The following is a 22270-nucleotide window of genomic DNA, read 5'->3' on the forward strand; positions in this document are numbered from 1 at the left end:
GTTGATTTCACGATGCGCTAAACCGTTTTAAGGCCGCAGTTGTATGTTTACGCTGTTTGGCGCGGTACTGGGGTTGAGAAGCGGTGTGGTGGCGTTCCCCTCCGCTCGGCTGCTGCCCCGGAGCGGGGCTTCGTGCGCGCCCTCCCCTCCCCCCCCCCCATTCAGGCTCTATTTCGGCACAGCCACCGGGGGGGGGCGCTGCCGCCAGCTGCTGGCGGTCACGTGGCGGGTCACGTGGCGGGTCAGGTGGCTGCGGTCACGTGGCGGGTCAGGTGACGGCGGCGGGGCGATGGCGGCGCACCTGAGCTCGGGGCGCGTGAACCTGACGGCGATGCGCGAGGCGGGCCGCAGGGAGCTGCGCGAGGTGCTCGACAAGTGCGCGGGCACCAAGGTGCGGGGGGACCGGGGGGATACCGGGGGGGGGGGGTGCTCCGGGGGGGGTACCGGGGGTACCCAGCGGCTGCGTGTCGCCCCGCAGGCCATCGTGTGGGACGAGTACCTGACGGGGCCGTTCGGGCTGATCGCGCAGTACTCGCTGCTCAAGGTACGGCCCGCGGGGCGCTGCCGGGGGGTGGGGGGGAGGCGGGGGGGGCCCGGTTAAGGTGCGCCTCGTTCCCCCCCCCCCCCGCAGGAGCATGAGGTGGAGAAGATGTTCACGCTGAAGCCGGGCCGCCTGCCCCAGGCGGATGTGAAGAACATCATCTTCTTCGTCAGGCCCAAGCTGGAGCTGATGGACATCATCGCCGACAACGTGCTCAGGTACCGGGGCGGCTCTCGGGGCGGCTCTCGGTTCCCCTGGGGCTCCCTGGGGTTTCCCAGTGCGGTGGCGGTTCCGTGTGAAGCTGCTGCCCAAGTTCCCCGTCAGGGCTCAGCGGGGAGCGAGGCGCAGACGCCAAAACCACGTCTGGGCCCGTGTCTGCGAGCAGGGCGCCCAGGAAGGGAGGGGGGGTCGCACCCCAGCTGGGGATGCAGAGGCTGCACGCCCCACCACGAGGACGTGCGTTCTCCTTAACCAGCCCGACGAGGCACGCTCCGAGCCATCCTTCTTGTGAGAACTGCAGGGAAACCAAGTCACCGTGCCCTGGTTTCAGACGTGTGGGTGTGAGCACAAACGGCTGGGTGAAAACTACTCAGAGATAAAAAGGAAGCTGATCATAATAACCACACGTGGCATTCCTCTTTCGTTTAAATTCAGCGCCCCTTAGCCCCCACCCCGTGCCGCTCTGCGCTGCTGAGTTACTGTCTGCTGTGCTCCTGCTCGTGACTCTTGCAGGGAAGACAGAGGCCGCTCTCCGCAGAGGGACTTCCACATCCTCTTCGTGCCACGCCGCAGCCTGCTCTGCGAGCAGTGGCTGAAGGAGCAGGGCGTGCTGGGGTCCTTCATCCACCGAGAGCAGTACAGCCTCGACTTGATACCCTTCGATGGGGACCTGCTGTCCATGGAGTCTGAGAGCGCCTTCAAGGTAAGTGCTCGTCTCGTCATCGAGGAAAAGCCCTGCGCGTGGGTGCTGGCTCTCGGTGCCAGGTACGAAGGCCTCGCACGGCAAACACAGCTTGGCTCTGAGTGCTGCACTGGGTCTGACTTGTCACTGGGCTCTCTGACTAAACACGGGCGGAACAATCACGACACCAGCCTGTATCCTCCTCCTCCAGCCATAGAGCACTGGTGTTACTTTGACAAATGGAGCGTTCATAAGGCCTAAAATACTTGGTCGTTAAAACAAACAACGCGGTTTGTATCGATAGGCAGCAGAAGAGCCGTGGCAGTGGTTAATGATGTATGCTGCAAATTGCATATCCTGTTTTCTCAGAGTGCTGCACCTAGGGACAGAAACATTCGAGTGGTTCTTTGCTCATTTCAGCCTTATCAAATAGAGCCAAGATGTGGCAGGGCCTGCAGCTGCTTGTCAGCAGCTGGGCAGAGGTGTTGTGCTCTCGGATTGGCCCCGTTAGAGGGAGAGGCTTACCGCAGTTACTCTCTGGCTCTCCTCTCTTTCTCAAACTGGGAATAGCACGCAGGATTCCAAAAAATTACAGCAATTGGTTATATCAAGTGATTTGATTTAGGAACAGCATGGGTAAGGTCCGTATTTACCACTGGCCACAGTTTATTCCCCAGCCTCTGGCTCCTCTGAAGCGCTGTGGAAGCGGCTGTGTCAGGTGGACACCTCCCACTGGGAATCCTCCTTCTCGTTTAGGAATGTTACTTGGAGAGCGACCAGACAAGTCTGTACCACGCAGCAAAGGGGCTGATGACTCTGCAGGCTCTCTACGGAACCATCCCTCAGATTTTTGGGAAGGGCGAATGTGCCCGGGTAAGGCAAACGCTGCTGCTTAAACAATGCCTCTCGTTCTTTGCAACAAGCGCTTGCTGACATGCCGCCTGCGCGTTTGTTGTTTTGAATCCAGCCGCGTACTCTTGTCATGTTGGAATTTCAGGATCATGGCCATTAGGTTTTTGTTGTCTCTGGCCAAAAGAACAATCTTTGCTGTTTCACAAGTCTTCCTGTCAGAAAGCTTTATCTGATCTTATGTTCTGCTCGTAGGTACAGTACCTTTGTGCTTTCTGCAGTCCTTTCTGTGGAGTTAAACACTTAGCCACTCTGGTACCAGAAAGGCTGAGTAAAGCTGGAAACGTGCAACCTACGCTCATGCATTATCTTTTCCATCTCTCCCTATAACTGACTCACTTTTTTTTTGTCTCATCAACCTATAGTCTAATTGGTCCCTTTTGTAATGAGGGAGTGGCTTGAGAGGAAGCCAATGCTTTGGCTGCCACAGTTGCTGCCCTGCTAAGTTACGGAGTAGCAGTGAAGGGCTTTTTTTTTTCTTTTCTTTTTGTCTTGTCCTGCCCCCATTTGTCAGCCAGTTTGTACCTCTTGTCATTCTCTTTATATGGGACTGTGACCCCATCCTTGCATAATCATGTGCCTGTACAGCCTACAAGTCAAATCCACCTGTTGCGGCCAGCACCGTAACCAGACCAACATGATTTATTTTCAGCACGTGGCTAATATGATGATCAGGATGAAGCGTGAGTTCCCCGGCAGCCAGAACTCGATATTTCCAGTCTTTGACACCCTCTTGTTGCTGGACCGCAACGTGGACCTGCTGACGCCGTTAGCTACGCAGCTGACGTATGAAGGGCTGATCGATGAAATCTATGGGATTCAGAACAGTGAGTACTGCGGGGCGAGGGGAGCGTCCCCGCTGTGCTGGAGCAGGCCGCAGCGTGTCAGACAGATTTCTTCTTCCACTAAGTGATGTGGGAGCCGCTCACCTGGGCTTGGGGCGGGGATGGTTCAGGCCCCTGATGTAGCAGCCCCAGACTAGAGCCAAAGATCAGCTTTGGCCACCTTTGTTTTCCCAGGAAGCAGAGCTGAATACAGGGCGTGTTACTGAGCTGGGAGCGTTCTGGGTGTTGGCTGGGTGCAGACATGGTGACACCGAACATGTAGAGTGGGAGTAGAAATATTAGTGTGTGCCTTCACCCTCCAGCCTGGATAGCTCCCTCGGTGCCACAGGGAAAGGGAAGAGTTTGTGAAAGGTGATTCAGGATGCTGTCCTTCTCTTTGGGAGGTAGGAATTAAAAATCCAGAGACGTTTAGTCGTTTTAATCTACCCATGCTGTACTGACAGCCGGGAGGCTGCCCCCAAACCTCTTTGGAAACAGGGCACCTAGAGCTTGCCTGTGTGAGTACAGTGAGTACAAGTCTCCTTAACCGACACATATCTACTAAGTAATTTGGGTATTTATATTAGCTTTCTGGCTAAGAACCCTTTCCAGCTAAGGAGACAGGTTTCACAGCCTGCTTTGCTTAAGTTACGATGGGGAAGCTCCAGTCCTTATCAGGGTTATTTCTCTGCATTCGATAGCGTATGTGAAACTCCCTCCTGAGAAGTTTGCCCCGAAGAAGCAGGGTGAGGGTGGCAAAGATCTCCCCACAGAGCCCAAGAAACTCCAGCTGAACTCAGCTGAAGAGCTGTACGCTGAAATCCGAGACAAGAACTTCAATGCTGTGGGGTCAGTGCTGAGCAAGAAAGCCAAGATCATCTCAGCAGCCTTTGAGGTGAGGCGTGTATCTGACCGTGCATGCCTCGGGCATTGTCATCAGACACAGACACGGTCTGTATCAGTGGGGCTCTGACGGGCAGCCTGAGCTGCTGCCATGGACTGATCCCCAGCCAGAGAAAATACAGACAGGCTTCAGAACCTGCTTGGTTCTGGTTCCCCACCCAGGGCTGATATCAGCTCCGTTTCAGCAGTAGGTGTTGGTCAGATCTCTGCAGTAACGTAGATCCTCTCTTCTCGCCAGCTGTCTGTTCTGGGGCTTTTCCCATCCTGACTGTTAAAAGCTTTTCTCAGGTCTAGCCTGCATAACTCAGGTGCTGCTTCCCTCGGCAAGAGGCCCAAGGTTAATTTTAGTGCAGTGATCAGTTCTACTTTGTGGCTTGTTGAGCTTTCAGTTAACAGGTAACAATTCTTGTCTCTCTGTGCTCCCTGAGGATGGAGAAAGAGAGTTTAAGAAATAAAACTCGAGATGCACATTCATGCAGTATTATTGTGGCAGGCATCAAAACCAACAGGAATGTGGAAAACCCTGTTGTCTTACGGGGGGGTTGACCTGGGAACTCAGGCTCATGTTGTCTTAGACAAAGCTGGAGAGTGCTGTGGGGTGTGTTTGTGGTTTTGTTTGAAAATATCCTGTTGATGATTCACAAAGAGACTGAGATCCTGTATCTGTGTTTTCAGACTTCATAGTGATTCTGCAGAGAACTGGTTACATTGTTAGATTGTATTTCTTGTTTATTTCCTTTGCCTCTTCCTTTCTGCCACATTAAAGAGGTGGTGGTTCCCTAACTCAACTAGTGCTTAGCCTTGTCTCCTCATAAATGTCTGTTACTGCAGTATTAATGCTGAAGGTGCTAAAGATGGATTGTTCATGCTGTTGCTTTTTAAAAAAATAATAAATTGTCAGACGTAATAGGTGATAATGAAACAGCATCACAGTGGTAGCAGAAGACTTCATAAATTGCAAGCTTCATCACTATCACTCTCCTGCCTGCACTTGCCTGCTTAAATCCTTCACATATGAGTCAAATTATTATTTTTATTCTAAGTTGCAGTGAGAGACAAGTAACCCAAATGAAATACAGACATCTGGACTGCTCTGCGAGCTGAAGTCTGCGTTGTGCTTCATCAGAGATTAAAAAAAAAAAAAAAGATATTTGCTGGTAGGGAAGCTGAGGAACAGTTAGTGATGGCTGGTCAGACAAAGGTGGAGAAAAGCACTTGCCAGCACTGGCACAATAATTGACAGAACGGAAAGAAACAGTCCGATGCTCCTGTTGTGTTATGACTGGCCTCTTCTAACCACCAAAGCACTGTTATGGGTGATGCTGTGATTTTAGTATGAAGATGTAAAGTATTTTGTCTGAAAAGCTGCACATCTCTAACAGTATCTGCTGCTGCGCTGAGTACGGTGAAAGACTTTTTCATGATACAATGATCTAGTTGGTGGGTGGCTAATTAATCTGAACGAGACCTAACCTTAGTGATGGATTTCTTTAGGAAAGGCACCACGCGAAAACAGTTGGAGAGATTAAGCAGTTTGTCTCGCAGTTGCCACACATGCAGGCAGCAAGGAGTTCTCTGGCAAACCACACCTCAATTGCAGAACTCATCAAAGACATCACCAGTGAGTATTTGTTGAATAGCTTGATGGATTTGGGCATACAAGGTGTAAGACAACTTGCTTGACATCAGTCAGCTTGACAAAAATTGGGTTTATCCCATCCAGTGCTCCTCTGCTGAAATGTTAATGTAGAAAATAAGCCGTCAGTTGCTAATACATCGATTTTCATTCTTTTCCTGAAGCATCTGAGGATTTCTTTGATAATTTAACAGTGGAACAGGAGTTCATGTCTGGAATAGACACAGACAAGGTGAGTAGATAACGACAACCAATAACGCTTCAAAAAAAATGTATATTTCTGTGTATTTTTTTTCCATTTGTGTTTGGTGGTGGTTTGGTTTTTAGGTGGGTTTTTCTTTGTTTTTTTTTGTTTGTTTTTTGAGCAATACGTGGTCTGGATGATGTCTGGCTCTGTTCACTGCCAAAGTTGTGAGCTCTCGTGTGTCTCCTCGCATGTTTGCAGAAGTCTTTTCCAAGTGACATGCACCACTGAGCCTATGTAGAGGCGCCACTGTACTGAGTGCTCTGCCAGGCTTTTACCTGTCGCTGCCCGCAGCTCAGCTGACTGCGGGTGGAGTGCTTTCACTTGTACAGGGGCACCGTGTCCTCTGAGGGATCGGTGCAAGGCTTCAGGACAATTATCAGAAGTTTTTCAGTGCATCAGACAGTCTATCTATTGCTTGTGGAATCACCGTGCTTTAGAGAGGTGCTAGGTGGAACCTGTGTGGGATCACGGTTTTGCAGATGGCTTGGAGCTGCCTGGGCAGCAGCTGCATCCCCTTTCTTGCTGTTTTGCAGACACTAGGCAAAACTAGATCTCCCTTTCCATGTCTGCTAGGTACTTTAGCAGGGCTTTGACTAAAAGTTTCTGTATTTTTTTAATAGGTTAACAATTATATTGAAGACTGCATTGCTCAAAAACATCAGTTAATCAAGATCCTACGTCTCGTTTGCTTGCAATCTGTGTGCAATAGTGGGCTGAAGCAGAAGGTTCTGGACCATTATAAAAGAGAGATTCTCCAGGTTGGGCTGTAACTTTTGGATTGACAAATTTCTGAGAAAATCCCCATCAAAGCCTCCACTCTACAGCATTCTAGATGGATGCATCTTATATGGGGTAGTCTTAGCGTGACTTAGGTGTGTACGGAGGGCAGAGGCTTGTGTTCGGGCTGACAGCTGGGATGCAGGTGGTGCACGTGTCTGTACACAACACGAAGGTACGCAGAGGTTTATATCATTACAGTTTTTGCTGTCATGGTTTAAACACTCTAAATGGGTTACACTGTAGAGATCTTAACCAAAACATTTTTTATAATAACATTTAACAATCTGGTCATGGATTATTGGCATGGCATTAAAGGTGAATTCTTCTCTTGCAGACATACGGATACGAGCACATATTGACCTTAAACAACTTAGAGAAGGCTGGACTCCTGAAGCCTCAGACAAGTGGTAGGAATAACTACCCAACAATCAGGAAAACCCTGCGCTTATGGATGGATGACGTTAATGAACAGGTAAAGAGATGCTTCAGCAGTGACAATTACACTTAACAGCAGGGGATTGTGTACAGCAGGAAAGCCCTTGTAGTTTTGTTTGATAGGGTGCTGCTTTCCAGCATGAAGTAGCACTCACCTGCTGCTCGCGCTCTGCTCTCTTGCAGAACCCCAATGATATCTCCTACGTGTACAGTGGCTACGCGCCGCTGAGCGTGCGCCTGGCACAGCTCCTGGCTCGGCCCGGGTGGCGCAGCATAGAGGAGGTGTTAAAGATGCTGCCGGGTCCCCATTTTGAGGAGAGGCAGCAGTTACCTACTGGCCTTCAGAAAAAGCGTAAGTCTTTGTTTCGTTTTCCCATTTTTCAAAGGGATGTGCATCTCTGCTAGGCTGGAATGAGGCAAACAGAAATGGAGGCTGGCGGAGTGCAGGCATCTGTCTCCTCTCCCTGTTCCCCTGCAGTATTAGACCTGCCTGTTTTTGACAGATAGCTTTTGGGCCTCTTTAAAGCTTCCAGTCACATATTCAGCCTGCTATTAATGAACAGCACCATTTGTATTGAAAATACTGTGGAGCTGTACATTTCTTTAACTTCTCATCAGTGAACTAAAATAAACCCCACCCTTACGCTGTGAGTTTAATAAGTAACATTACCTTGCAACGAAGGTCAGCATCACTCTCCTAGTACTAAGCAAATCCTGTAGAGACTCCTCAGCTGGCAGCGGAGTCTGCACCTCTGGGCCCCAGGCTGGTTCTGTGCCCAGCAGGTTTCTCCTCTAAACCAGCTACGTTTATTTTAGGTTTAGGACATTCTGAGTTTGCCTGAGAGGTGATGGAGAGGAGATGTTAAAATAAAACTAAGCCAAGCTGTTGTATTTCTCTGAACATGCAGGTCAGCATGGTGAGAACCGAGTCACACTGGTGTTCTTCCTGGGAGGCGTGACGTACGCTGAAATAGCTGCACTGAGATTTCTCTCTCAGATGGAAGACGGAGGCACAGAGTATGTCATTGCCACCACAAAACTGATCAACGGGACAACCTGGATCAAATCCTTGATGGAAAAACTGGAGCCTGCCCCTTTCTAGGGTCTATGGCAAGAGACACTAAACCTGACAGAGGTACATCAGCCTCTGGCATAGCTCCTGGAACACAAAAGAAACGTGCCCCTGGAAGAGGGGCATGCCCCTGAGTGGTCCTGCTCGTGATGCAGTTCCCCTCATCCCTCTCTGCACTTGCATTCCTACCGTTTGTTTGTGGACCTTCCTAGCAGACAAACAGTGCTGAAAGGCATTAACCATGAAATAAATTATGGGAAAAAGAGATGTCCCCGCTTGTGGTCTGAATCAGCAAACAAGTGCTGGGGGAGGGTGGGATTTGCCCTGGTCCTTCTATTTGACGAGCTGTTACCATTTTTCTTTCAGTTTAGTTTTAATGGGAAATACAATTACTTCTTCTTACCTTCCTGAGAAGCTCGGGGGTGGGATGGCCATTATTTCCTGTCCGTTGCTGTTGCCTGATAATTCCATCAACGTGCTGGATCTGTTCCTGTCACAGACTGGGTGCAGCTGAACCTGTGCTTTGAAAAGCTTCCACAGGGTGCCTCTGCTATGTTTTGAAGTTCTTTCCCCCAATATCAGAGCATCACTTTACTAAAACAAAATGTAAAACTGTAACACTTCACTATTAACATTTCCTACCCTGGCTAAAACTTGCAACATTATAATTTTGCTGGAAAGGGCTGTCCTGCTTTCATCTTTCTGCTAAAAGCTGAGGAATTTCTGTTTCTAGTTCCACCACATTCACATCAACAGGAACCTAAAAGGGCCATGGCCACAGCAGCCAAATTTTCTCACATCCTTGTACACTCATTGTACAAGAGAAAGATAACCACTGCAAAGGGAAGCAGTAACTTTTTTACTGCATATGATTAGATACAGCTTGAAGACAAAAAACAAACCATGACGCATAATTCACCAAGTACCAAACTGAAAGAGAAAGAGTAAGGAAGCGGGCTCCTTTCGGCCCCAGATGCTCTACAAGGCTCTACAATTCTGCTGCCTCATGTCCTCAGTCCCCCTTTGGAAACCGCAGGGCTCTGAGGCAGCCAGAGAAGTGCTCCTGCAGGGCCTGCTTAGCCTGCGCCACGCTGTTGTGGTTACCTACCCCTCGGTCACGCGCAAGTCTACTGTCTGGCCAAGACATTCACTGGGCTTCCTCTAGCAGAGGCAGCAACAGATAAATCTTGAACTGGCCACATGCATGTCAACAGCACTACCTGCAAATACAAGTAACAGCATGGAAATGACGAGGAACGTGCTAGTCTTTTACTTCAGTCATTCTCTGAAGGACTCGGTGGGATGTGGCTTGTTTGTCCTAGGTGCACCCACCCGACTGCAAAGCAACTCCGGAGTATGAATTACCTCAGTGTGCCCAACGCTTATGTCTGACGATACACGCGCACATACACAGGCACTCCCCACATGGGATGCAGCCCAAAAATAGTTGCCTCAGTGACCCAGCAAGCTGCAGCTTTAAAACAGATCCCTTTTTTGTTTCCCTCTGTTCAGTTTACAAATTGTGGTAATTGCTGTTGCAGAGTCCAGAATCATAGAGCGGAATTTTCCATGGTCTTGGGGGCTGGGGCCTTGGCGTTGCTGAGCCAACGTGCGCAAGAAGCAGCTTCTGGCTCCGGAAGACTCTGCGCCGCTAATTGCTGGGGGCTGGGAAGGCAGACCAGGGGCCGTTGCCTACGCCTGTGGCACCGACACTATGCTCACACCCTTCCCAGCAAACACTGTGGACTCTGTTTCACACTGCACTTCATTATTAAACAGTTAAAAACAACTTTAAAAAAAAAATAAACAACACATTAAATCACTCTCTTAGCAAACATTTCTGCTCTGTTATCCCACATGATGTGTACAGCATTGAAAAAAAAAATCATTCTCCCACATTGTTACGGGTATGACTCTGAGTTTCAGAAATTAATCACAAGGAACCAACTAGCACTGATCAGGCTAGTTTGTGGCCCAACACAAATGAATAATGGAACAAACGCAGAGCACAAATTCAACAGCTTACCTTTTTCAGTTGGGTCAATAAACGTGTTAGTAGCATTAGAGGCGACGTTTATTTCAAAAAGCAGTTTATGCGAACACTTTGTGGATTAATTTACCAACAACACCGCATACATTTTGCAGACTGTACCCCTCACCACCACCAAGCAAGAGCCATGTGGATACACAAACTAGACCAAGTCTCTTCCTGGAACTATTCAACAACAACAACAAAGCCATCTTGACGTTGATCGATTCTCTGGAGGAGCAATTACTACTTAACAGGCTTCCTGAGCAGCTTGATTATGTTCTGCTTCTGTCTAAGGCCTTGCTGACCATGCGGGTAATAATTTGATAACAAGAGAGCTTAATTAAATTAAGGGGCCATTTTCTACATCATAATATCTTTGTAGGTAAGAGATTTGATTTGCAGTACACACTCTTCCTTCTCTCTGCTGTCTGCATTTGTCTGGTTTACAAGCAAAAAGAAAAGCAAACATTATCCAACCTCCACTCCCAAAGACTTTCACTTTTCATATAGCATTCTCAGAAAGCGGTTTTGCTAAAAATAAACGTGTATCTTACCTCCCTCCTCCCCACTTGCCACAAATAAGTTGTAGCTCTTGCTCTCTAAAAGGTAGGGGTGACTTTCTGGGTGTGCATGGGTGAAGATATTAGGGCAGTGAAGGAGCAATTATGTATAGACTAGACTGCCTTCAGTGCTCACTCGCTTCTGATAAAAGGGCCTGATTCAGCCTGCACAGTTCCAACCTGTCCTGTGCTGCTGATCTTGGGCAATCCCCAGGCAAGCGCCCTGCTCCCTGAGCAGCCCACAGAAGCGCGGGGCTCTCAGAAAACGCAGGAAGAGCTACAACAGTCCTCCAGGTAACTGAATCGCACGATAAGAAGCATTCAATGACACAATATTTCGATAGAGGGGAAAAAAAAAAACATTTATACAAATGCAGGTTTTGACTGACACCACTAGAAAGCAATGGTGCTTAAACTCACCGAGCGCCGTTGACAAAAGCTCTCCGGGGAAGGGGAGCTATTTGGAGTGCTCTGTACTGCTGTGCCGCGCAGCGCGCAAAGGCGCTCTGTCATATAATAATTGGTCCTGACCACACCTAGTGCATTAGTCCTTGTGTGGGCTGCAAATACAGCCTCATCGCTCCTGGCTCCCGGATGAGCAGCTCAGAAGGGGATCAAACTACAGTACAAACCTTCCAGGAGCCAGAAATTCAAGGGGCAGCTGCAGAACAGAACCAGAGGAATAGGAACTTTACAAAGTAGACCCCATCATCTTCCTGGGTAAGCAATTTATTTCTTTGTCGGTGCTACTTTAGACAATTAAAAGTTTCAAAAAGCCAATAAATATCGAAGTTTGATACTCAAACAACTGGGAAACCATAGCTGGTTTTAAAATGCAATAGCTCCCATAACGTATACATGCACCTGAGTTTAGAAAGAAATAACCGACTCTTCAATAAAAGCAAAGGATTGACTTAATTTTAATCAAACTGTGAACTCTTCATCGTGCTTTTTAAAAAACGTTCAAAGTGGCAGAACAGGAATTCAATTTACTCTGACTGGCTTTAGACTATTTAGAAGAAAAATAATCCTTTTAGGTTAGTTTTATCCAAAATCTGTTTTTAAATTCCCTTTATGTGCTTCACCAAGAATGGGGATATTTTGTCTGCCACAGTTGTGACCAAAATTAAAAAGAACATGCGAGTCAGGGAGACAGCAGAATTTTTTAGTTGGACCTTTACAGATTTAAGTCTAAGGAGCCAAAAACTTTTGTGAAATTTCAGATTTTATATTAAACTTACAAACGAGCAACTTCTAAAGTCACGCGTTCATATGACTTCAGAATACAGATGGAAGATGAATTCTAAAACATCTTACCCTGTGTCTCCCATTTAAAGGTTATTTTTAAGGTGAGACAAATATTTTCCTGCGCAAACTTGTATTTAAGCCCGAGTTTTCCTCACTCTTAAACAAAAGGCTCAGTTTGTGCCAGTATCTCCATTAGATGCAATTATGTCATTAAATATTAATGGTGGCTTCCTTGGAGGAATTGACCACTATTATCAGAACACACTGGTGGTAATGCATCAGCGAACACTCCGCTTGTGAAGCTTCCTGGATGCACAGCCACTGACACGGGGGAAAGGCACCAGGATCCGGCTGAACTGGGGGCCACCGGTCCTTAGCTACACAACAGCGTCCACTACACGTGCATCCTTATTTTAGTTTGCTTAGTTACCAGTCCTGATTTGGAGACGTTGTTCAGATCCCAAACTCCTTTTCAACACTGCACACAGCTTGGTAACCCTGGAAAGGTCTGAACAAGCTCACACAAGACGAGCCTAACGCTTACACTTTGGTAATTAGCAACTTGCTTAGGAGGCTGGGTGGCTGTTAACCCTCCCGAAGACAACCATTTCTCTCTACAGCAGAGCCACACCATCCTTCTGGGAAAGACACATTCTATCCCTTTGCTTCTCCTTCATACAGAGCACAGAAGAACAAGGCAGCAGCCAGCTCCAGACATCCTACCTGCCCCGTGGTGCTGGGGAGAACCATGCCGGACTCCTTTGCCATCCACTTCCTCAAGGTCCTGAGGGAGCTGCTGGCCTTCGTGCTGTTCAGCTACACAGTGCTGGTTGGAGCACTGCTGCTCGCCGGCTGGACGACGTACTTCCTCGTGCTTAAATGACTGCTCCCCTTCTGCTCCGGCAGCCACAGACTGGCCCAAAGCATCAGGCTCCACGCTCAGCGCCCAGGATGGCAGTCCCTTCCTTCTGCACCGACTCTGCAAGCATTTTGTTTTGTTACTGCCTAAGCATAATCTTATTTTCTTATGTAAAAAGGAAAGATTAAAAAAAAAAAAGTATCTATACACATGCACCTTTCTGATCTTTGTGGCTCTTGCCAATTCTTTTCCTCTCTCCTAGACATCGGCCCCATTCCCTGAAAGATCTGAAAGCTTCCCAGCAGCTTTGCCCCGAGAGTCCCACCCCGCACTCAGCCCACCTCTAGGGAACAGCAGCCCACTGAGTGTGGTGGAGGGACGGGAGGGATGCGACACGATTTGAGTGTGACCAACATCTCATATAAACAAGTCCTGCCTTGCCTAGCTCTGCCTCACTGAGGGTGTGAAGGCAGAGATACAGAAATTACTTGTACTAGCTCTGTAAGCTTAAAAAAGCCATTTCAAATCAGCACAAGGTTTCCCCCAGTTTTACAAGGTACACTTTTATGGGGAGGGGGCACCAACACCAGTCCACCCATAGGGCTATCATTTGGCACTCTTGAGCATGCAACGCTTTTCAATAAATACTTTAAATATGGGGTCAGCTGAAGGACGTGACTGGTACAGCAGTGCCCTGCTAAAGCTAAACCTGACAAGTCAAGTGTCTCACAGAGAACTGCAGGAATTTCTGCTATATAGAAGGAAAAAAATAAAAAAGGTAATTGATCTCGATTAAGGCTTTTCACGTGTAACTATGGAGAAGACCCTAGCAGGGGATTATCACTGGCACAGAACCACCCAAAGCCAACGCAGCACCACGTACTCCAAAAGCAAAGCCGAAGAACACCAGCGGGGGCAAGAAGACCGGGGCCGCGCCCGGTTCTAAGCCCGGAGCCCAGCAAGTACCTCGGGCTGGGGCCGGGCGCTGGTTTTGAGGCAGCTCGGGGAGGTTTTGAGGCCGTTCCGAGGGGTTTTGAGGCCGCTCGGGGTCCTCAGGCCGCCAGTTACCTCACGGCCTCGCCTCCCCGCGACCGTTACTAACGGTCGCCCGCGCGCACGCCGCGCACGCGCAGCTCCGCCACCATCGCCCCCCCCGCCCCGCCCCCTCCCGCCGCCGCGCGCGTGACGCCAGTTCCGTCGCCGCGCCCTGTCCCAAGATGGCCGCCGCCGGGCGCTGGCTGCGGAGCTGTCGCTCGCTCCTCAGGTACCCGCGTGTGCCGCTCGCTGTCGATAAGCGTGTTTTAAATCCTGTTTTTCAGCGTGATTGAATGTTAACGGTGTGTTCGTACGAGCTACGTGTCTTCTCTCACGGAGTTAGCAGTGTGCTAGCTTACTCTGCCTGCCTTTTGTTTCCTGTAGCTATAATTAAATAATAGGACCGTTAACGACCTCGTTCGTTTGCAAAGGCAGCTGTATCGCAGGAGGCTCCTGCTGACTGGGTCACCTGGAGCAGCCCCTACAAGCTCTTTTCCTCCTCGATACCTGTCCCACGCCGCGTACGGGTTGTTTCTGTGCTTGACTCCTATTTTTTGTGTTTGCAGACGAGGCTTCCCCGTGCTGGCGGCTGCCCGGAGACAGCCCAGCCTCTCCGGGGGGAGCAGGCGATGGCAGCAGGTGCTGGGCGTGGGGCTGGGAGCGGCGCTGTGCGCGGTCCCGGTCATTGAGGTAACGTGTCACGAGGGAGATACGATCGGTAGAAACAGTTCTACTCAAAACCACTTGCTTAGCGTTGTACGAGCTAATGCTTACCTTAGTACCATCCTCGTTCCTTCTCAGGGATCACAGGTGGTTAAGCTGTGAGCTGTGTAGTTGTTAAGGAAGAGAAATGAGAAGGACAGGGTTTACCTTCAATAAGGTCTTAAAAAAAGGTCGCCTTGTTTTACAGAGAAAGGCGAAACACCAGTAAGAATTAGGCTGTCCAGCCTTGTAATTAACAGCCTGCTTTTGCTTACCGTTGTTACCAATAATGTACACTTGAAAGTCATCATAAAGATGATGCAAATTTGTTGTCTTTCAGAAACAGAACTCATCTTCTCTCAGTAACGATGCCTTGATTAAAAGAGCAGTTTCTCTGGTAACAGACAGCACTTCCACTCTCCTCTCTCAAACTACATATGCATTGATTGAAGCACTGACAGAGTATACGAAGGTAAGCTGAGTGATTATGAGTAGTGTACTGTTATATATTTTTGCTTTTCATGCAGTACAAGCGTATTTATGTGATAGCGCAAGGAACTGCTGTAGCACAAGTAGGCTTTCAGAGCAGGAGATCAGTGGCAGTTACATGCTCTGGATTCCAAAAAGCCCAGAACGATGCATACTCTTGGAGTGTGAAAGTTCTGTTTGAGTCAGTGTGTACTCCTTCCTTTTTTCAACATCTTTAAAATTAAAAGTAATCTTAAGAACAAAGCACCTTTAGAACTACTAAATTATTTTGTTACCTACTGTATATACTGGGGATTAAATACAGACAGGTTAGTTCTTTTCTTATTCCTGTGACTAATTAACACCAGTTAACACTGAGACAACTTCAGTGACTTACAGATTTTCCTGTAACTGTGTGAAGTGATTCCTTTGCAGGCAGTTTATACACTAGTGTCTCTCTACAAGCAATACGCAAATCTTCTTGGGAAGATGAACTCCGAAGAAGTAGATGCAGTCTGGCAGGTGGTGATAGGAGCCAGAGTTGATGTAAGTGATCGTCTCCCTTTGGTCAGCAACTTGCCTCATATATGCTGCTCAGACAGCTCTTGTGTCACTTGCTGACCTTTTCACAAAGGCGGTTTGCAAGAGCATTCTGACACTCTTATATCAAGCTGAGTAATTATTTGTTTTACTCCTAGATGACAACAAAACAGCAAGAATACCTAAGGCTGGAGTCCAGCTGGATGACAGCGTTACGTCTTTCAGAGATGGCAGCAGAAGCTGCGTATCAATCAGGTACGCAGAAGCAGAAATACTGAGAATCTTTCACCTAACATTTAGGCAGCATTTACTGTGTATGAATGGAATTGAGAAAGAGGATATGAACTAGGTAATGTACCAATTCAGAGCAACTGCCTGGTTTTTAGAGGCACTAAGAACTTATATTCTGTTGGCTACGTGTCTCGTACAGGTGTTCTGAGAACTTGGCCTGGAAATTTCTTATACTGTTCAGATGACTAGCAGCCATGCCAGAAAATGTTTTAGGGAAGTGTTATTTTCAAATGCACGGTTAAAACATGGTTCTGGGAGCCACAGAAATAAGGGTCTGTAATAAGGGTCCATGAGGTGCCCCTCGCTGGATTCACTTTTACTGAAGTGAGAGTATTTGCCTTTCACTCAGGGATGATAGAGTTTTGTTTTCTCCCTGTACACACGCTGCCACAAAACATGCAGAGACTTGGTAGCTCTGAGATTGAGTTATAGGCTGACTTGGGGCAAAGGGGAAAATTACTGGAGCAGAGAAAGGAGACAAGGAAGAAAAAGATAAATATCCAGGGGCAGCCTAACTGCACATTTCCTGATGAAACTGTTGAAAAAGACGTAGGATCTGTAGGAGCACAGGAAAATGGGTTTCCATGTTCAGCAGTGCCATACTTCCCAGTTGATGTTCCATGACAAGACGAGGACTGAATGTTACCGGCACACAGTGACTGGGCTGGGCTTAGCTCTCAAACCCAACAGCACAAGCTGATCCAATTTGACCAGATGCTGGCTGAAACCTGCTTGGCCTGGAAGAATTCAAGGGGGCACAGAAATCTCAAGGTTGGCATGTTGTTGGTTCAGGTAAATGAACAGTAAATGCATTTAGCATTAATACAGCCCAAGAGCCATCAAAACACTTAGCAAAGCAGATGATAATTATAGACAGTTGCTTCCTTAATTGAAGGTTTGCTGAGTGCTCCTCTAACCTAACGTATTTAAATTACTGCTTTTCCAGGTGCAGATCAAGCCTCAGTGACAGCCCGGAGCCACATTCAGCTAGTGAAATCACAAGTGCAAGAAGTGCGACAGCTGTCCCAGAAAGCAGAGACGAAGTTAGCTGAAGCTCAAACAGAAGAGCTCATAAAAGCTCAAGGAGAGGAGTCTTCATTGCCGCAGGGTGTCCTAGGAAGTACGGATGCGGGTGAAGACCCTTATCTTCGGGAAGACTGAAAAGAACTCAAGTGTCACCTTCGAGTATGTGAGAATTGATCAGAAATCGTGGGGTCCTAAACTTCTAAGTGGATAGTAGGAAACTGCTGAAATAAGCCTGTGATTCCATTTTTTTTCCCTCCTCCCAAATAGGCTTGCTTTACAAATCAAGTCAATTCAAAGACTCTGAAAAGCCCTCACCTTCTTTGTAACCTACCATGTTTGTAATAATTATGGGTTTGATTATTTAAGTGTTTAACTATGCAAATGTGAAAATCGCTATCAAGGATAGCTTGTTGTTAATTGTCTCTGCTGGGAGGATCCTACCCATGGTGCGATGTGTTTCTGGGAACTCTGACATGGAGGCTAACTAGGTATCAGCCAAAGAAGTGTATTTAAAAGTGATTATTTTTAACCTGTGAAGTAAATGATATCTGTTAGTAGATAACCTTTATTAAACTGTGCACGTGCATTTCCTTTCAAGTGTGCCCACATAGATAAGAGATTAAGTGCTGTTTTCTGTTTTGACTTTGTATCAGAGTTGAGTCTGACAGCTATATCTAATTACACTTAATTGCAATCAGGGAAAACATTTGCTATAAAGCTGAAAACTTTCTATGGAGTTACCCAAGCTCTTCTTGGAGAAGTTTTGCAGTGCAGTACAGTCCAGCAGCCTCTTTCGCCCAGGAGTCACTGCTTGTAAAACAGCTGCCTTCCCCAGGAAGCAAAAAATGTGATTTTCAAGATACTGTGGTTACCAAGTAGTTGTCGCAACTGCTGCAGATTTTATAAAGCAACAAACAAAAGTGAGTTTTACTTATTTGAATGCTTTCCAGCACAAGGTTCAGGAAAATTACCTGAATTCTCTCTTTTGGTAAGCTTAATGTTTCACTGCAGGCTTCAAAACCACAAAGTGTCTTTCACTGGGTTCATTTTCTAACTTGACAGCCTCATGTGAAATTTGCAGTATTAGCTGTATAGACAATATAAACTTTAGCTGAGATTGCTTTGTGCAGTAGCACTGACTAGAACTCTGTCGCTGCTGATTTGAGGCAGTTAATCCCCATTCATCACCTTTTGTAAGAAGGCACACAATCATAAGATTTTCCACTATAAATTAGCAGCAGACGCACTACATGTGTTGAGGTTGCTGTTACTAAACTGAGTTCTGCTTGATTAGGAATTTTTGCAGCTGTAACACGAGCCTTTCTCTGCCTCATTTTGCCTGCCTTTTGAACAAATGCAATCTCAGCTGCACAGCACTATACGTTTAGATTAAATAGTAGAAGTTTCTGAAAAACAAAAAACAACTTTCCTTGCTCCTGCTGCTCACTGGCTGCTGCTGTATCCAAGGGGGAAGGCAGGGTCTGGAATCAAAGCTCACAGGAAGATGCCGGTGTCTGCTGTGCCACTAGTCAGAGGGTCCAAAACATGGCTTCAGGCTGGAGCACTGGGGAAAACGCAACTGTCAGCAGCCGATTTGTTGTAGCAGTGGCACAACCACACCCTCAAGAACTGCAGGCAACTTCAGGTCAGCCTTCTAACCGCATCTGCTCCCATTTGTTCTGTGCTGCAGTTGAAGAACTCCTACCAAGCCACTGACTGAAACTCACATACAGGCTGTGTTTCTGTCACGTTGCTGCAATAACTTCACTCATGCTTGCATGACAAGGATATGGCTTAAGAAAGACACACGTCAACCCAAGAGTCTGGAAAGTGGCCATTCTTCCCCTTTCAGAGCCTGCCCCCCTCCCCTTGCTGCCCCACTTCTTGTTTTATGCTATGACACAGGCTCTACCCCCACGCATCTAACCTTCAGCTGTGACAGGAAGCAATTAGTCAGTGCAATCAAGTCAAAAAGGGAAAGAAATACTTGAGTAGCTCCACAGCACCTCCCAAACAGGGTGGAAAAGATCCCCCCACAACCTTCGTTAAGAAGTGAGAGTTGCATAGCGGGGAATTAGCCTACGCACTTAAGCCCAGAACTGCCGTGACACCGCTCGCTGCGTGATGTTCCTGAGTTTGCATTTGGACTCAGCTAGGGGATCAGAAAAACGCTGCCAGAGCAGCTGACGTCGTACCAAGCCCGCTCCGTCCAGTCTCTTCTCCGGAACAAGCAGTGGTGCTCAGGGCACAGTGCCGAGAAATGCAGGGCTTTGCTGCGCGATACTCAACCTTGTTTACAAAGCCAACTAATCAAACTACACGTAGTGTCTCGGGTACAGCTGGTTAGTCACTGCTTGGGCTGCACTGAGATGGAGTAGCAACTTCTCCAGGAGCGCACAGGCTCACGGAAGGTTTTTTTTCTTAGATGCATACCTACTCGCATCTAGCACAGAAAGAGCCCCTGTGAGAGCAGCAACTCGTGCTGTGAGAGCGTGGCTCACACAGTGGAGCTAAACGACCTACAGTGGGTGCTCTAGAAAGCCAAGGCCGCAAGGCAAATACACCGTCAGACAGGACTGCCAGGAACCCCTCGGCCCCAGGCTGTACAGTACCGCACCCACAGCGGCGCGGGGCAGGCAGCCTGGCACACCCCTGGGCTCAGGACGCCCTCCAAGCCTCAGGAGCCCAGACAAGGAACCCCTGGCAGCGCTCCCCGGGCACCTCTGGAAGCTCCAGCTCACAGCTGGTGGCCCTGAATGCTGAGCAGCTGGCACACGAGACAGGAATGACAGCGGCACGGCACAACCAGCCCTGATTTCTGTAATCGCACACCCTCGCTCCCCTTACATTTTTCTAAAGCTTCCAGGTCGCTGCCTGCTCGCACAGCACATCTGGCAGCAAGGCACCCTGAGGCTGAGAAGCTTTGTAAACTGTCAGCAAATCTCGGCTTCGGGATTGATTGCTCCTCAAATTAGTTACTCCAGAGCACTCAGAGATTAAGCACGGCTTCTGCGTCCATGCAGCATGCCTGGACCGTGGGCAGAGAGCAGCGGCTGCTCACAGGAGAGGAAGTGAGCAAGTTTTCATTTCCTCATAACCCCGTCCACTTTAATATCCACGTCTCCTTAATGCAAATAGCACCAGGCCTCAGCCTCCTTTGGCTCCTAGTTCTAGCTTTCAGGAGACCCAGGAAGAGTCCTGTGAGTACTTTCAGAACTGTATTTTATTTATACCCAACATCACGAAAACAAGCAAACGAAGCAAATAAACCCCAAACACCGCCCACACAGCATAAAAAGCTGCAGCCACTGGGACTTAACTACCACTCAGGACATGTTTCTCCTCTCAAACCAGATCAGAAAGTGTTTGTGCAAAAGCTTCTAGTGCAAGTCAACTTGTAATAACCTTCTGTAAAATCCAAAGGGCTTAAGTTGGAGCCCAATCCCTCGGATCACTGTGCTGTTAAGGCAATACATTTTTAAGCTTTTTTTATCCCCCACCTCCATTCCTTTTCTCCTGCTGCCCCACAGGACCTGTGGAATTGCTGGCCTGGGACAACGGAGCTGCACTGCAGTAGATGCAGCAGCATACACTGCCCTTTCTTCTGCCCTTGCCTTGACTAAAAAGGTTAGAAGTAATTTCGAGTGCTCCATCACTCGTTAGTTATCATTACCTTTCCCAGGAGAGACTGAATTAGGCTGGCAGTCAGACACCAGCCTCAGTGTTGCAGAACCTCCACAGGAGGTGGCACCTCATTCATGTCACCTGCAGCAGCTGTGAATTTCCTGGGCCCCAGCGTGGCTGGGAGGAACTGAGCCGAGTCCCCTGTGCTGCATCTCACCGTGTCTCCAAGCTACCAGCCCCGTCCCCTTCCCCTGACAATTCAGTAACCCACCGACAAAGACTGACTGCAAAACAAAACCCTACGGCTCACGTACAGCCTGTTAGTAGAGGACACTTTTCTACCACAACCTGATTTTTAGTTTAAGCACCCTGTATCCGTCACCAGCCAAAATCCTACTGTGCTCATCAGGAGCTTCATTTCCAACCACTTCTGTAGGCGTGTGTTACTGACACGGCACACCTAATGCTCTCGTCCTTCACCAGCGTCCACATGATCCACATCTCAGTTGGGTTTAGCTTGTGCACAACCATCAGCTCCTTGTACAAGCACGGATCAAAAGGATTGAAAGGTCTCTGGATCCCAAAAGTCTTAAAGCCAGCATGGTTCTTTGGGGTCACTGCCATCTTTGCCAGACACATTCCCACAAAGACATCATCTATTGGGAAGAGCTCCGTGTCCTCTGCGGTGCTCTGGAGCCGGCGCACTGTCACCCTAGACATCACATAGCCCCCTCCACCCGCATAGAGAGGATAGAAGGGGGCTCTGTACATGGACTCTGGAATGAAGTACTTGACCTTGGTGTTCCTGATGGGCCGGGCGTTGGCAATCACGTCCCCAACAAAGAGATCCTGCTCAGGGTCCAGCTCCTGGAGGAACTCAACGATATTATAAGTGTTGACAAAGACATCGTCGTCGCCCTTCAGCACAAACCTTGCATGCAGACAGTCCTCCATGAACCAGCGGAGGAAATGCAGCTCCTTGAGGGTCAAGTTGAAGAAATTGTCAACAAAATCCCACTGCACAATGTCATCAAACTCCTGGCTTTCGTAAGCCAGCAGCTGGTGCAGGGGCTGCACTTGGATTTTGGCCTCCGAGCGCCCTAGAAGGAATACCAGCCTGATGTGCCTGCCACCAATGGAGACCTCCTTCCCCCACGTGTTCCTGATTGCCACCCGCCGCTCTATATTGATCGGGGGAGACTTGATCGCCAGCAAGAGGAACGTGTCCTTACTGCACCTGGAAGGCTTCAGCAGCGCTGAGAAGTTCCGGCAATGCTTGTACGTTAGGAAGACGCGGTGAAGCTCCGGGAGGGCAAGCGAAGAGTTGGCGAGGGTCAAGTCTGGCAAACACTTGCTGGGTTCAGCGTTGCCCAGAGCCAAAGGCTTGGGTTTGCGACTTGCTACATCCACTTTCTGCTCTGCTGACGACGTTGCCAACTTCGCCTCTCTCTTTAGATAAATAAGACACGCCAGCAGCGTGACCGACAGGGCATAAAGCGCCAGGTTTTTAATCCTGGGATACATCGCAACGCCCGGTGCGGGATCCAGGCCCTGGGGGGACGGAGGAGGGACAAGCCGGTGATCACCGAGAGCCGCACGCTCCCACCTCCCGCTCCCGGCACTGCCGTGCCAGCCGC

At 48.5% G+C, this 22270-nt stretch overlaps 4 protein-coding genes across 4 annotated transcripts; 3 read left to right on the forward strand and 1 right to left on the reverse strand.

The window, feature by feature from the left end:
- Positions 1-43: 43 nt before the first annotated feature.
- Positions 44-8513, forward strand: VPS33A (VPS33A core subunit of CORVET and HOPS complexes; the record flags this gene model as incomplete). Its single annotated transcript, XM_080559429.1, has 13 exons — positions 44-391; positions 479-544; positions 632-759; positions 1274-1463; positions 2199-2315; positions 3004-3178; positions 3877-4070; positions 5573-5699; positions 5879-5946; positions 6582-6719; positions 7076-7213; positions 7360-7528; positions 8085-8513. 13 exons carry the CDS (start codon positions 44-46, stop codon positions 8276-8278), a joined length of 2052 nt encoding a protein of 683 aa, XP_080415555.1. The 3' UTR covers positions 8279-8513.
- A 4323-nt stretch (positions 8514-12836) lies between these two features.
- On the forward strand, positions 12837-12971 carry LOC308179392 (uncharacterized protein; the record flags this gene model as incomplete). Its single annotated transcript, XM_080559448.1, has 1 exon — positions 12837-12971. The coding sequence occupies one exon, from the start codon at positions 12837-12839 to the stop codon at positions 12969-12971; it is 135 nt and encodes a 44-aa protein (XP_080415574.1).
- Positions 12972-14027: 1056 nt separating this feature from the next.
- On the forward strand, positions 14028-17617 carry DIABLO (diablo IAP-binding mitochondrial protein). Its single transcript, XM_080559442.1, has 6 exons — positions 14028-14211; positions 14549-14672; positions 15025-15156; positions 15588-15698; positions 15851-15947; positions 16930-17617. The coding sequence occupies exons 1-6, from the start codon at positions 14165-14167 to the stop codon at positions 17142-17144; spliced, it is 726 nt and encodes a 241-aa protein (XP_080415568.1). The 5' UTR covers positions 14028-14164; the 3' UTR covers positions 17145-17617.
- A 2597-nt stretch (positions 17618-20214) lies between these two features.
- B3GNT4 (UDP-GlcNAc:betaGal beta-1,3-N-acetylglucosaminyltransferase 4) lies at positions 20215-22157 on the reverse strand (the record flags this gene model as incomplete). Its single annotated transcript, XM_080559440.1, has 1 exon — positions 20215-22157. One exon carries the CDS (start codon positions 22155-22157, stop codon positions 21048-21050), a length of 1110 nt encoding a protein of 369 aa, XP_080415566.1. The 3' UTR covers positions 20215-21047.
- Between the last annotated feature and the right edge of the window lie 113 nt (positions 22158-22270).

This window comes from Anser brachyrhynchus (assembly GCF_964034855.1).
Source record: "Anser brachyrhynchus genome assembly, chromosome: 17".
Taxonomy (NCBI): domain Eukaryota; kingdom Metazoa; phylum Chordata; class Aves; order Anseriformes; family Anatidae; genus Anser; species Anser brachyrhynchus.

Coding starts and splice junctions, on each gene's coding strand:
- DIABLO (XM_080559442.1), top strand. CDS start 14,165: ATGGCCGCCGCCGGGCGCTGGCTGCGGAGCTGTCGCTCGCTCCTCAG. Junction 14,673..15,024: donor GCGCGGTCCCGGTCATTGAG/GTAACGTGTCAC, acceptor GTTGTCTTTCAG/AAACAGAACTCATCTTCTCT. Junction 15,948..16,929: donor AGAAGCTGCGTATCAATCAG/GTACGCAGAAGC, acceptor CTGCTTTTCCAG/GTGCAGATCAAGCCTCAGTG.